The following is a 14,251-nucleotide window of genomic DNA, read 5'->3' as shown; positions in this document are numbered from 1 at the left end:
AAAGACTCAATTGACCTGTGCTGAGTAAGTGGATTCAGCCTCTTCTGGGATTTGTGTCAGCTCAAGTTGGAATTGAGTCTGGAAGCACAATGACAGCCGTCATATTTCATTTGGCAAAATGTCCCTCAGGGAAAGTTTGCACCAGAACATAAATTTGCCTTCAGGATTTTGGCAAATTCCAGATACGTATCAAAGGGCAGTGCCTTCAAACTTTGGGGTTTTCAGACTTAATATCAATGTTTTCAGTATCTAGAACAACAAAAATATTGGCAATAGAATATTCTTTTAGACACAAATGTAAACAAAAGTGTAAATACAAGTAGATCTTGGAAATTTTCTAGAGGTCAGTTTCTACCTTATCGGGTGTTTTTGTATCAGAAGGCCTCGCTCCAAGATTTCTGCCAAATTTAGTCCACATTCAGGATTGCTAAACAGTTTAGTGTTCAGCATTAGAAAATCTATTTAAAATGTTATCATGACACGAAAATATAATGTAAAGCAGCTGTTTAACAAAAATCCGATGCAGCCTCCGCAGTAGCCTCCTACGGCCCAAGTATTAGGAAGCTGAAACAGAAGACTGTAAAGAGGAGAACTGTGCACAACCAGTTTTAGTCCAGAAGCTGCTGCTTCTGCAAATGTTTGTGATTGGCTCGAGCTATTTATCTGAAGACAAGTATCAGTGTGTGTATGTAGATCCAGATAGATAATGGAACTTCCCCTATGGTTTTACATTTTTAAAGAGGGCAAATGGAAACAGACAAGTTTTATTTGATGCTCAGAGCTTTTGTGAGTCAAGTTACAGTTTACAGATAATTTTGGGTTGGTCTTTTTGTTTGTTTGTTTTATAAAGCTTGTCCAAAAAAAAATTTAGATGCATAAACCTGATTTATTGATCTAAGATGATGAAGAGGTCAAGAAGACTATCTGAATTGCAAAAAGTAACATTCGTAATACACTTTGCAATACAGAATTTGTTTAAATGTTCAGTATACCACCATGTCAAAGTGCAAATGATGCAAAGCCTCTGTAACAGGAGGAAAAATGTGAATTTATCTGAATGAATTTGTCATCAGGAGAAAGTTACAAAACAGGAAAGTGATGCCAAAAAATGGAACTCATCTAAGTGGTTAGGAACTAAGTATTTTATCATCATTTAAACAACTTTTGAAATTGATAGACAAATCAATAGAAACACCCAGCTCAAGGAAATGCATTTAAATATAGTGGAAAAAATGTAATCAAAGGTCTATCAACACTCAGAAGCAGCTATTTGCTAAGACAAGCTCCCAATACCTAGACTGCTAGAAATTGCTATAGGTACAAAACTGTTACCATAGGTACACCACATTATTTGGATCAGGAATGTGTTTTTGAAACCAAACTCAATGGTCTCCACATACTGCGTACCAGCTGCGTCATACAGCAGGACTGGAGAGCAAGAGCTGGTTTCTTTTTAGGTTGAACCACAAATGGAAGACGCACTCCAGAAGTGCTCCCAGCCCTTTCAGGTGTTCAGTACGTGGACTGGATCAATCCACCATAAATCCACTCAGACAGACCCCACGACGTGGCATCCTCACTACCAGCCACTTTGCTTTCCAGAGCTCCAACACCACACTACTTGCTAGCACAGACGTTGCCTATGAAACCTACCTACAGCCACATCATTTGCTGGAGGACCATTTAGCCTTTATGAAATGAATACCTGACAAACTGGTCCAAATTCTCTTAAGATTAATTCCCCCAACTGCATCCCCTTGTCTAAACCAAAACCAAAACAGCCCAGAAATAAAGTAGCATATTTCAACTTTGCTATTGAAGACAGTCCAGAGGAGGGCCACGAAGTTGATCAGAGGGTTGGAGCACCTCTCCTATGAAGACAGGCTGAGAGAGTTGGGGTTGTTCAGCCTGGAGAAGAGAAGGCTCCAGGGAGACCTTAGAGCAGCCTTCCAGTACCTAAAGGGGCCTACAGGAAAGATGGAGAGGGACTGTTTATCAGGGAGTGTAGTGACAGGACAAGGGGTAATGGGTTTGAGCTAAAGGAGGGTAGATTTAGCTTAGATGTTGGACAGAAATTCTTTCCTGTTAGAGTGGTGAGACACTGGAACAGGTTGCCCAGAGAAGCTGTGGATGCCCCCTCCCTGGAAGTGTTCAAGGCCAGGTTGGATGGGGCTTTGGGCAACCTGGTCTAGTGGAGGACGTCACTGCCCATGGCAGGGGGTTGGAACTAGATGATCTTTAAGGTCCCTTCCAACCCAAACCATTCTGTGATTCTATGATTCTATGATTTCAGCAGGATCCCAAAACCTCTGATCACTTCAGAGTCTCCACTTTGAAAGTCCAGATGCATCATCACACCCACTCTGAAATCATTAAGAACTTTCTGCTCATTACTACTTAACAGAGTGAAGCTTTCTTCTTTGGTTGTGCATGGTCATACAGGTGTTTCAGGGTTTATATGCCTTCCCACCGTTCATTTTCTTTATCTCTAATGAGCAACACAGTATCAGTACTGTTTCTGAACAATGGTGGTGTTAGCAAAAGCGAAAAATCACTTAGAAATAAACACATTAAGATTAAATTTATAACCACGTAACTCTGGGACACAACTGAAATGGCTAATGCAAAAAGTACGATAAGACGTTCCACTCTAACAAAGAGTTTATAAAAAGGAAAATAACTGACGTATAATTTTAACAGTCCAAATGTACCTAATGTATGGAATCCAATAAATTATTTTAAGCATTAGACAATCGAAAAGACGCATAAACAATTCAAACTCAGCTCTAACTGCACACAAAGATGAATACAACTTACAAACACAAGTGCTATATATTAATTTGCTGACCACCTGACATCAAGGATTTTCTACAACAACTGCAAGCCTGGGCATGAAGAATTCCATTCCCCAATGATACCACAGGGGTTTACAGATCTTTTCTCTCTCTTCCTCCCTTCTCTTTGTCCCCATCTCAGTTTTTGTAATGCACTCAGACAACTTCCTTTTCCTTCTCCTTTCCTCAGCCCCCAGCCCCAAGTACAAATGACGGAGGTGGGAGGGAGGGATGCTAACCCAAAGGCAAAGGAGTGGCAACCAAAAGTATCTTTCTTCTTCAGAGGGTGAGATGTCTAAATATTCACACTCGCTTTCATCAAAACGTTCCAAAGATTTTGCAGGCAGAATCACAATCTAGCATTGTATGGAGAACTTCATCGCCATAAAATGAATAAAGGAAGCGTTCAAGGCACAGGCACATACCACAGGGTAGGGAACAGCTGAGAAGCTATCACTTTCCATGCTATGAAAACATGACCTTTAGAGTTGATTAAATCTTGTTCTGTGGCTTACGTAATGAATCATCCCGTTAAAAAAAGCAGAATTGTATTACCTTTGTTTTTTGCTAGTGGAGATGGGGGCTGCTCTGTAAACACATCTGGGCAAGGGGATTCTGGGTGGTCAAAGTCTTTCTCCATAGTTTCTATGAGCCCAGTGAGATCTGAATCCTCCGAGCTATGCCTCCTGCTGCTGGCACATTCGGCATGAGGCGGGCCAAGAAGCGGGAGCTGTGGCAAAGCACTTTCAGTCTGTTGCTCTTGCTGCTGAGGCCCGGATGCTGGGGGTTGCTGGAGAGGCTGCTCCGCCAAAGCCGGTGCCTGCTGCTGTGTTGGCTGCTGGTTCTGCCTCGTCCCCTTGGCTCTTTTGCCCACGGCATGAGTCTGAGCTGTGGCACCTGAATCCAAGGCAGTGAATGCTCTGTTCACTGACTGCAGGGAAGCTGCTTGTGCTGAAGTCCTATTAGGTATGCTGGAACTGCTTTTGGATTTGATGGTTTCAATGTCAGGCGCATTTCTGTTGCTGTGGAGGTGTGCTGTTGCATTGCATTGTTTATGATTCCCTGCAGCGGATCGTGAAGACGAACTGCCTGCTCCGTAGATCCCTCTGGATGAACTGTGATTAGAATCTGATCCAAGCGCATTCAAGCTGGAAGAACAACAAGTGTTTAAATATACTCTACAACGTTTCCATTCTTCCACATGAAAAAAGAATCACTATGTCCAAAAGCATCCTTGAACTACATTGTTCTTGGCACATGACCCACAAAAATGCCTAAAACTTGTTTGGCAAGTCAGTAGCCTTTACCATTTCCTGTTCACTTGCTCGCTGTACATATGAACAAAACCACAGTAAAATGACAGTCAATATATATGTCGGAGGGATTATCTTTTTTTAACTGAAGACACCAAAGGTAGGAACTTGTGGCCTGCAATTTTTCTGCAGTCTATACCTTTCATTTTTGAGAATATTAACAGGAAACTTGACAGGGTTTGGTTGGGGTTTTTTCCTTTCTTTTTTTTCCAAAAGAGGAATATTCCTCACAATCACAAAATCCATCTTTTTATCCAAGCCATCTTTTTATAACTGGGAAGATCTTTATTCATTCACCTGTTCTAAAGGGCAGTATTACTTTCTTACTGGCTTTATAACTAAAGAAAAAAAAAAGGGGGGGGGGGGGAACATCCCACATAAACCCAAACATATACTTACTTTCCATCAGATGAAATTCCAACTATTCTCCTGAGATCAAGTGGCCTTCCCATGTCAAAGGGAGGGTTTGAGGCCTCAAAGGACAAGCGTCTCCTAAATGGCTCCCAAATTCCTTGAGCTTCTAGATAGGCTGTTCCAATTACCAAGAGAAAGAGCACACTGCAGAGAAGAGAGGCAGTCATCTAAGTATTTCTTAGTTTGGAGCATTTTAAGGTTAATGAATCTAATCACACAAGACAAAAAGTTTGTATCTTGTACTGAAAAGCTGAAAATTGCATCCAAACCACAACTTTGTCTGCAGAAAGATAAAATACACAAGTCTAGCATGATACACACATAGCTAACACTGAGAATGGAAGCTAGGTGCAAGTCTGACACTCAGTTGCCAAGAATTTAATCCAAAAGAAAAATAAGAGCTATAACGAAAATATTAAAACGGCATCCAAGTGGTCAGCAGCTCTCACAGCTTGTTGGTGCAATTCCATTTTAAACGCAGAGACCCTCTGTAAAGGACTGTACTGCTGCTCAGAGAAGTGTCATTTAAGAGCATTATTTCAAGGAACTTTAGAACTAAACTGCATCTGCTGTAATACCATGTTTCGGAGTTCTCCAATTACATAATTCACTGCAGTGAACTATATTTTTGAATGAAGCAATAAAACCACTGCAGAGACCTTCATCGCACTGCTATCGATTTCATCTTCTAACAGGTGGGAGTTTCGGGGGGAGGAGACACAATGACGATGACTAAAGCTTGCCTTGCCTATTACCCTAGAAAGTTTATGAGAAAAGAACTTTAAATTAACAACTTCAGTTTCTGTTCTCCCTCGTGCCGACTGCCAGTTTTTCCAAGCCCAATGTATAAAAACCAGCATCAATTCACACAAAAGGATGAGATACCTCTTGCTCAATTTCAGCTAAAAGAATCTAGCGTAGATATCATCTTTTAACTATCATCTAAAATACAAGCAACTCTGGAGACCAACTCAGCTGTTGATAGCTGGTTATCAGTGCTTTTTTCCCTGCCCTAGGCATTGAAAAGAATTCTAGATGCAGAACCAGACAGCAGAAGGTAAGAAAGAATTTTCATCCAAGATGTTAACTAGCAACAGAAAATTTAAAGAAATAAGGGATTTTTTCAGACAAGCCTACACAAACTGTTACTCAAAAGAGCTTGCCTTGAGCACCGTACCACCAAAAATGGAATTACCTTTGGGATGTAGGGAATAAGGTAGAATCTCTTTCACTTATTAAGTGTAATCCATGATGCTATTTGAAAGTTTCACAAGACTGATAGCCACAAGAGCATCACACCTCTATCAACCACCATGGTGCTACACAAACTCGGGGTGGAGCGCACAGGGTTTTGGTGGGCTGGGTGGACGGACGCTCTTCCTCCTCAACCCCACAGTGCTGCCCTCATGGTATCAGTGCTGGGCTCTGCAGAGCTTGTACAGGGGAGGCTGCAACACAAAGTCACCTCGAGGGCTTCTCCTCCTCTGCCACTCTCTGGGTAAGGACTCCACTCCCTTTATGTAAGCCAGCTATGTATTTTGATAAACACATACCAGCTTTGAAACGAAAAACAGAATTAATCTTGTTTTGTGGTCTTTTTAACTGCACTTTCTGGTGGTGGTGTGGTGGTGGTGGGAGCAGTGGTGGTTTGGGTTTTTTGCTTTTTAAAAAAAAAAATTAAAAAAGAGAAGAATATAATGAGCCTAAAGTGTTCATGTCATTTGAATTATAAAATAAATTAATGTGAGGAACACCACACAGTGGGGAGTAACATGGTCTAGACACCCAAGAATGATCTTGGTACATCCCTCTTTCCCCTCATGGTTTATCCTGGAGCACACATGTGCCTTGTTGGTAAGTTCTTCATTAAAAGGGCTGGCTCCTTTGTCATGCTCATACATATCCTGTCAAGCTGGACTTCAAAACTTGGAGCCACAAGTATGGTAACAATCCAGATGAATAGTGATTTAGGGAAGGCAACAAATAAACATCTCCTTATCAAATTAAAAACATGATCTAGACAAACTCCTAGAGTTGTTCATTCCTAGAAATTCAGGATAGCTTTACAACAACATGGAAGTATTGTTTTAGTGGCAACTAACAAACCCTTACATGATGGCCCCCTAAACGTTAGAGGCTGACTGTGCACAGGATCCTTGGACTATTATGAAATGGCGACATTAGGACTCTTTCTCTAATTTGCTGCTAAGAAGGATGTTTTGTAGTTGTAGGAAAAAGACATAGTGAGGGAAAGGATCAGTGTTCTGTATTCTTTTGTAAAGTTTATTTAACAAATACAATACATATAAAATTATCCATGCAAACTACACTTATGAGCTGACAAGCATTACTCACTCTCTCAAACTAAAGAGAAGCTAAGCTTATACCTTTCTAGCAAATATTCAGAAGATAATCACTTAAGTACTTACACAGCACTTCCCTAAGTAATGCAGTGTTAGTTAGGAAGCAAAATTTCCTAAATAACAGAAATTCTCCTGTTACTTTGGAAAATGCAGTTTCCTAAGTAAAACTGCATTACTTAGGAATGTGCTGAAGAGTCAAAAACCAAAATTCAGCAGGCTGTAACTTTATCTTCTCTATTTCTTTTCTCAATCCCTAGAAGGAAAGATGGCCTAACCAAACATTTATGTAATATAGTACAGCAAAATGGAAGAGTCAGTATCTTAATATGAAAAATAATGCAGGAATATTACATATCTGTGATAATACTTTGGATTTGCAGCACACAGAAAAACCACTTTTTCATCACAGGCATCTACAGCAGGAACCTATCTCACGCCAAGGTATCAGCGTAACACTAATGAAAAAGGAAAATAGCATTTGTTGCTACTGGTAAGTTACAACTTTGATATGTTTCTATGCTTGGGTTTTCTCTGGATAAAGGCAGTGGGGGAAAGTGTCTCACATCCAAGAGATGAGCAGGGACATGTTGTTCGTAACCTCAGACTTCAAATAAATAAAGATAGGTAGAGAAGACAGACTAGGAAAATGCAATGGAGTTTTCAACTTGTATTTCAACCAGTCATAGCTAACACACATCTGTTTGCTGACAAAAACGTGCATTAATATGCTACCACGTAACCTCCGAGCGTGCAGCATTGCAAACAATGCCCTTCAGGTTCTCAGAATTCCCATTATTAGTATCACCAGTTGTCTGTCACAGACAAGTGGCAGCAAAGTTAAATTCATCCAAAGCATCTGCTAAGCTCATTACAGTCACTGCCTCCTATCTCTCTAAAGCACAATACTCCAGAAGGATGCTTACATTTCTATGGGAAGTCACAGTTAGCAGTGCTTTAACACCTAATTTGATTCAAGTTTGGCTTAATTGTTTATCAAAACCCTACACATTACCAGGATTAACAGGAGTATGTATCTCACTTAGAGAAATAGGCCCAATGAAGTAGTATATTATGTTGTCCTCAGTTTGAGCACAAAGTCAGTACTCCTCAGCCTTAAACTGTTCACACTCAATACACAGGAGCAGTTCTTAATTTGTTCTCCTTTTGCACTTCTCCCTATTTTATTTTACACCAATTATAGCATGTACTGAATGCATATATATTTCTCTGTAACCTGTACAAACAGTAGTAGTTCATGCAGGTATACCGCTAAGAACAAACATACACACGCTACCTCATTATTCCTGAGATGATTATGTACAGTGCCAGTTCCCAGTTGGGCCTGGGCAGTGCTTCTGCACACGTTGCTAACATGTGATATGGAAGGGATGCATTCAAGACAAATATGAATTCAGAGCCTCCTGCAGTAATGAATTTTAATTCACGTATGACTCTGGAAGCAGTGAAATCAGGTGTAAACCTGAAAACAAAGTAAAGCACATTAGAACTTTTCATACGAACAGCATGAAAGTTTAAGGTAATTTATATTATTCATAAATTTAAAAAAAAAAAAACCAACCCAAACCACAAACTCGACCTATTACTGCCATGAATGGCATCCCAATCAAACATTTATAACAAATAGCCTAGTAGTACAACTAATAACCATCCACACAATTAGCCTAAAAATACTTACGAGTATCTTTCAAATACCTCGAGATGTGTTTGACTAGTTCATCAAACACCTATGCTTAACACATCTGATACACCATACGAAGATACAGTATAGTAACTGAAATTAAGTTTTGACCAAATCTGTTAAAAGAAAGCTCTGAATGCAGTAAAAAATTAATGGCAGCTGTAAGCAAGCAATGGAACCGACCATTATGTGAGCTATAATGTTTTTAAACACTTCACCTTTAAGTCACAGCTGCCTGCCTTTTCTAAAACATCACCACTGTGTTCCCATCTCATCACAAACTCCGATTGTTGCAGAAATACTACTGGAGTTTCACTGCCTGCAATATCTCGTATGTCCTCTTGCAGAACAGAAGCATCTTCTGAATTTTTCAGATACAATATTCTGAATAGTTAAATTTAAATCCAAGCAGTGTTAAAAAGATTAGGGTTTGGTGCGGATATCTTTTACAACAACAACTGACAGAATTAATCATTATCATTAAGGCAACAGACAAAATATTCAGGACTAAAATGCTGTGTGTTATGATAACAATCCTTAGACTAAAGGCTCTTTTCTACACACTGCAATGCACCAAACCCATATGTAAATCTAGATCTTATGTGCATTCACAACCCAAGTGAAGCAAATGTATAAAAAGTCTACACAGTAACACTACTCCAACTCAGTAAGTTATACTTACTGGATAGTAATAAAAGCAATACTATAGTCAGTCATGAAAACTTAAAGTTATTTAAAAATCAAACAGTGTTTGCAACAAGAGAAAAATTTCATGGTTTATGTTGTATTAAAAAAAAACCCAAAATACTCAAAGCTTAAGTAAAAATCCTCAGAATTTAACCAGATTTAACTGTTTTCCTCCAAAACAGAATTAGGAATACATAATGTAAGACTCCATTCAGATGTAAGAAAAAACACTTACAATATGACAATGTCTTTAGAGGCATTGGCACTTAGTGCAAACTCATGACAGTTAACTACTTTAAATCCATATCCTTCACATGTATAGCCACTGATTTCCATAGTTTTCACATTAATCTGCAGCTGTCCTGTGTTTTCCACTTTAAATGTTCTTCTCAGTGTGAAATTCGGTTCTTTGTATTTCATTTCTAGACACAAACAGCAGAAAGTAATTAGTGTTGTGCTAAACAGCTATCCTTCACTATACTCATACTCTACAGCAGAAGAGAGTTCTGTTAGTCTTCTAGCAGGAAAGGGGACTAAGCAAGGCCCACAGAAATCTTTACATAGCCTGCAGGAACAGATCTCTGCAGCCAGATTCTCACCACTGTCCAGGTAGGGCACTTGTACAATTCCAGAGCCCTCTAACTCATCAGGAAAAAACCCAAACCCCCAAACCTCTGATAGCACTGCTGCCTCACAAAAAAAGTCATCTAAGCTGTAGAGTTCTTTGATGTACTGCTTAGTATTGTGGTATTCTGTGAAAAAGTCCCAGCACGAGGAGAATTAAAATTTTTCTGTGTCTTAAAAATAAAATCCATGGCTGAGCTACATATATCTTATTAGCAAAAACATCCCTAAAGCACAGCATGTAAGTGGTAATGACTAAGCTTTACTTGAAGTTTTCTTACTCATCCCTCAAAAAAAATCAGAATAACCTCAGATAATAATTTACATGGCACCTTACAAATATGTCTGGAAGTCTGCAAAGTAATAAAGCAGATTTTAATATAAGATAAAACTAAACCTCTTCTACCGGTTCCTTTGGTAATACAGGTATTCTTGGCTCTCCTCTTAGAAGCAAGCCTGGGCTGGAGAGCAGAAAACCTCTGACCCCAGAATAGAATCTGGCTGGGATTTAATTTTCATTGAGGAACACACCCTGCCTTTTTCCATTGTTGGCTATGTGCATACTGATTCTGAAGGTGTGAGGGGAAAAAACCCCAAAACAACCCAAAACAAACAAAGCTGCATCTGAGATACAATGTACTTAAATTTAGGAATTAGAGATTTTCCTAGTAAATGTACTAGGATCTTCACCTCCTCTGTCTTGAGTTTTGGTGGATGAAGGACTTTTGTTTCATCTTTCCTAGTTTTCACATTAAAATGAAAAAGGTAAAATATTTTATTTTCTGCCTGAAGCAGTTATTTTAATGTAAATAAAGGAATTAAATTTCTGGGGCACTAGAACAGGGGAAAAATATTTCCACACACATTTCAATTTATACATGCAAAATACTAATTTATTTTCTGTTCACCATAGTAGCTCATGAAGTACTCACTTTCTGAGCAGTCTTTTAATAATGCTTCTGTGATTTTAAAGCGTAAAGAACTTCCTGGACCAGGAGATTTGCCTGCAACCTTCAAGCTCTCAGTTGTTCCTTGTCCTTGTACTATTATGGCATCTATTACAGTCAAATTATTTCTGTGTACAAAGAAAAAAGGGAAGCATTCATAAAAGGATTATGCTTTTCATGCTATTCATAAAAGTCTATTGCTCCTGCAAGCTTCTCTACAGACCACGAAGTCTGTAGGACAAATCCGAAGTCTGTATCCCAAATCTGGAGGACAGAAATATAAGCAGTTCCACAAATAATTCCCCACAACACAGAAGTAAATAGCAGGGGGTCTCAAACTTAGTGTTTGCAAGACAAAAACCTAAGAAATCACAACGTGGCGTACAAATAAAAACCCCAATGGGGTAGTAATTAAAGTTTGTATTTCATCATCATATTAATGTATTACACCTGATACAAAGTGAAATAGCTACTCAGAGCTCTTTACTGGAAAGACTGAACTGGCATTGCAGCCTGATGGTGGAAATGGCATCTATAACTGGAGTCCCTACTTTCAAGATAGTGTAGTATGTATTCAAGAATTTAAGCCTCCAAGTATAACAGTGGATTATGTATTTATATGAGAAAGTATAATTTTCTATATAATATATACAAACTGGATACAGTTTAACTACTGTAAAACATATCACAATTACACTTAAATTAAATCTTTCTCCAGACACATATGATTCTACAATTATTCTGGTAAATGCAAGAGTTTCTTATTGACAGCTGATCACAAGTATTATCTTAGAAATAAAAAAAATCAGAAAAACTCACACTCATTTCGGAAATATCTCTCATACCTGATAACAACTAATGATGAAACAGTTTTATTATGAACTGGAGTGAATTTTACTTTGACAGATTTTCTCTCACCAGGTTTTAATATTATGCTTAAAACTGAATGACGAGCCAGGCCCTTTGTAAGTCCTACAGTGCTGTGTAGTGGCTGAACCTTAAGAAAGTGGAGAAAACAAAGTAACACTTTTAAAAATAGGAAATTTTTACATGTATTTGATAGAAATTATATTATTTTAGCTAGAAAATTGGTCTTGTTATAAAGAAGTGTACTACCCAATGACATATACTAGGGTTTTTAACTAGAAAGTCTGATAGCACAAGAACTTCCCTACTTATTAGTAAATCATCTGTGTTCATTCAGCAGCAGAACACAGCAAGACAGAACTGAGCTAAACTATACACATGTGGAATCATAAAGCTCTAGCAGAAAAAAAAAGAGTTGAGAAGTTTTTAAAATGTGTATTTTAAACACTAAATCAGCATTAAGCCATTATGTAATATTTTCTATGCTCAAAATGTTCCATTGTTAAAACATTTTTAGAATATTGTTTTTTCTAAGTAAAGCAAAAAAAGGGGAAAAGCAAACTTAAAATAGAAGAACTATTGAAAAAAGTGTATTTTGCTAAGTTTGCCTTTAGATACTGCGCAAGCATCAAATTGCTAATCTAAAGCTAACTGCGAATGAATGGGAAAAAGTGTATACATTGGATGAGAAAAGAAAGCGTTCAGGATGTGGCATGCTCTATATGAAAAAGCACACCCAAAGTTGTCCACAAAACTCAAATCATTTAAAATAAAGAACAAAGCAATGGAAAACGCAATACTTTGCTAATTTTAGAACTACCAACCACCATACCAAAGAAAATAATCCTGTATCAGTAAAAGAATGAACAAATGCAGTTTTCCTGTAACTTCTGCAATCCTATTGTAACATAAGCATACAGAAAAAGCGACATTTTAACTATTACATTTGAAGATACCTACTTTTCCTAATTCTCTGAAAATATCCAAAAGAAGCATCACATTTTTCACACATACTAATACCTAAATTTGAAGACGTGTATGACTGAACTCTTATTAAAACTTTAAAATATGTAAATATAAAAACTTAAAGACTGTATTTAAATACTTACGCAATTTCTGAAGACCTGGAACTCTAGAGTCCTCGGATTGAAATTCGTTGGCTTACTCAAATTAAACCTGAAACAGACATACATTTTTTTTTCCTCCCCCCAGATCAGGGAAGATAATGACATATTTGCACTAAAGGGTTTTAGCACAAATCAAGAACTGATGGTAGGACTCAAACAGTATGACCTGAAAGGATCATTTAATTTTTCTTATTCTCCCACTCATGCTTCAACTTAAGGAAGAAATATAAACAGCAGTTTACCATTGAATGCACATCTGTATTTTTTGCTGAGCTAATCAGCCTAGATTCAGTTCTCAACTGAGCTAATGATTCAAATTCTAGAAGTGACCAAAACTAACTACCAACACAGCTGCCAAAAACTGCATGCATTTTTTGTAAAATGCATTTTGCTATAGAGTGAGAATGGCCTAACTTCTCTAAAACCATACTTACCGTTCTAACATTTTGTCAACAAAGGTGAATGGGTTAGAATACAGAGCTACAGGAAGGAACTGAACATACACAGGAACGTCAGCTGGATTTTCTAGAAAAATCTCTTCTTCCTATTCAGAAACACAATTTTTGTAAAGTTTACGTTGGGGTTGAAGTAATTAGAAACAGCTATTAAAAATGCAGTCCCTACAAAGTGATACTATCAACAAAATAACTTACTGATGAACTGTTTGTATTGGTAAGAGGGAAGCTTAGATGGCGTGGTGAACTAAGTATGGAAGGCCAGGCCATTTCTGCTGTAATTTTCAACCAGACATCCTTCTGAAGATCTGTGTCTACTTCAAATACAGCATTCAGTCTGGAGAAACAGTTATAAAACTTACTTTACAGGAGTAAAATCAGCAAAGTCTGGAAAAAGCAGAGTGCTTAAAAGCACCCTGAAAACATTGGTTTGAAAAATAGCATGGTACATTATATTTATATGCAACTAAAGAAAAACATTGAACTCTGTCCATATGTACCGCTATTAAAAAGTGCAACAGAAACCACCAAAACATGTTATATGAGACCAACCCAAAGATTCTAAAGATGTTCTCTGTTTAAGTATTGTTGCCAACATCCATCCATTCCAAGTTCTGTTATGGCCTATTTATGGATAAAGGCGAGCAGAAAACGTCGTAGGACTTAGGCACTGCATCACAAATCTTGCAGCATTTGCGTTTCTCTTAAATCACTGCTCTTTGGACAGTGAGACACAAATTTTTTCTTTCATTAGGAAGTGCCTAGCTCTTGACTATTGCAGAAACAGACTTTGAGAATATAACTGAGATTCAGATCAGTAAGAAAACGACCCAAAAAATACTTGATGATTTGCAAAGGTATAAACAGTAGAAAGGAAAAATACTAGTCCTGCTACAGTCTGTTCCTAATACAACATCCAGA

General features: G+C 38.0%; 1 protein-coding gene across 1 annotated transcript in view; it reads right to left on the bottom strand.

The window, feature by feature from the left end:
- Positions 1 to 14,251, bottom strand: part of TMEM131 (transmembrane protein 131) — a 105,695-nt gene that overhangs the window by 13,897 nt on the left and 77,547 nt on the right. The window contains exons 23-31 of the mRNA XM_075737682.1: positions 13,529 to 13,667; positions 13,310 to 13,419; positions 12,858 to 12,924; positions 11,727 to 11,878; positions 10,867 to 11,009; positions 9,546 to 9,732; positions 8,219 to 8,404; positions 4,547 to 4,705; positions 3,390 to 3,982 (exon numbers count right to left, since the gene is read on the bottom strand). Coding sequence (XP_075593797.1) covers positions 3,390 to 3,982; positions 4,547 to 4,705; positions 8,219 to 8,404; positions 9,546 to 9,732; positions 10,867 to 11,009; positions 11,727 to 11,878; positions 12,858 to 12,924; positions 13,310 to 13,419; positions 13,529 to 13,667 — 1,736 coding nt within the window. The remainder of the gene's footprint in view (positions 1 to 3,389; positions 3,983 to 4,546; positions 4,706 to 8,218; positions 8,405 to 9,545; positions 9,733 to 10,866; positions 11,010 to 11,726; positions 11,879 to 12,857; positions 12,925 to 13,309; positions 13,420 to 13,528; positions 13,668 to 14,251) is intronic.

The sequence above is a fragment of the Balearica regulorum genome, chromosome 1 (assembly GCF_011004875.1).
Source record: "Balearica regulorum gibbericeps isolate bBalReg1 chromosome 1, bBalReg1.pri, whole genome shotgun sequence".
NCBI classification, from domain to species: domain Eukaryota; kingdom Metazoa; phylum Chordata; class Aves; order Gruiformes; family Gruidae; genus Balearica; species Balearica regulorum.
The sequence above is the reverse complement of the archived record's forward strand: the minus strand, read 5'-3'. Positions and strand labels throughout refer to the sequence as shown.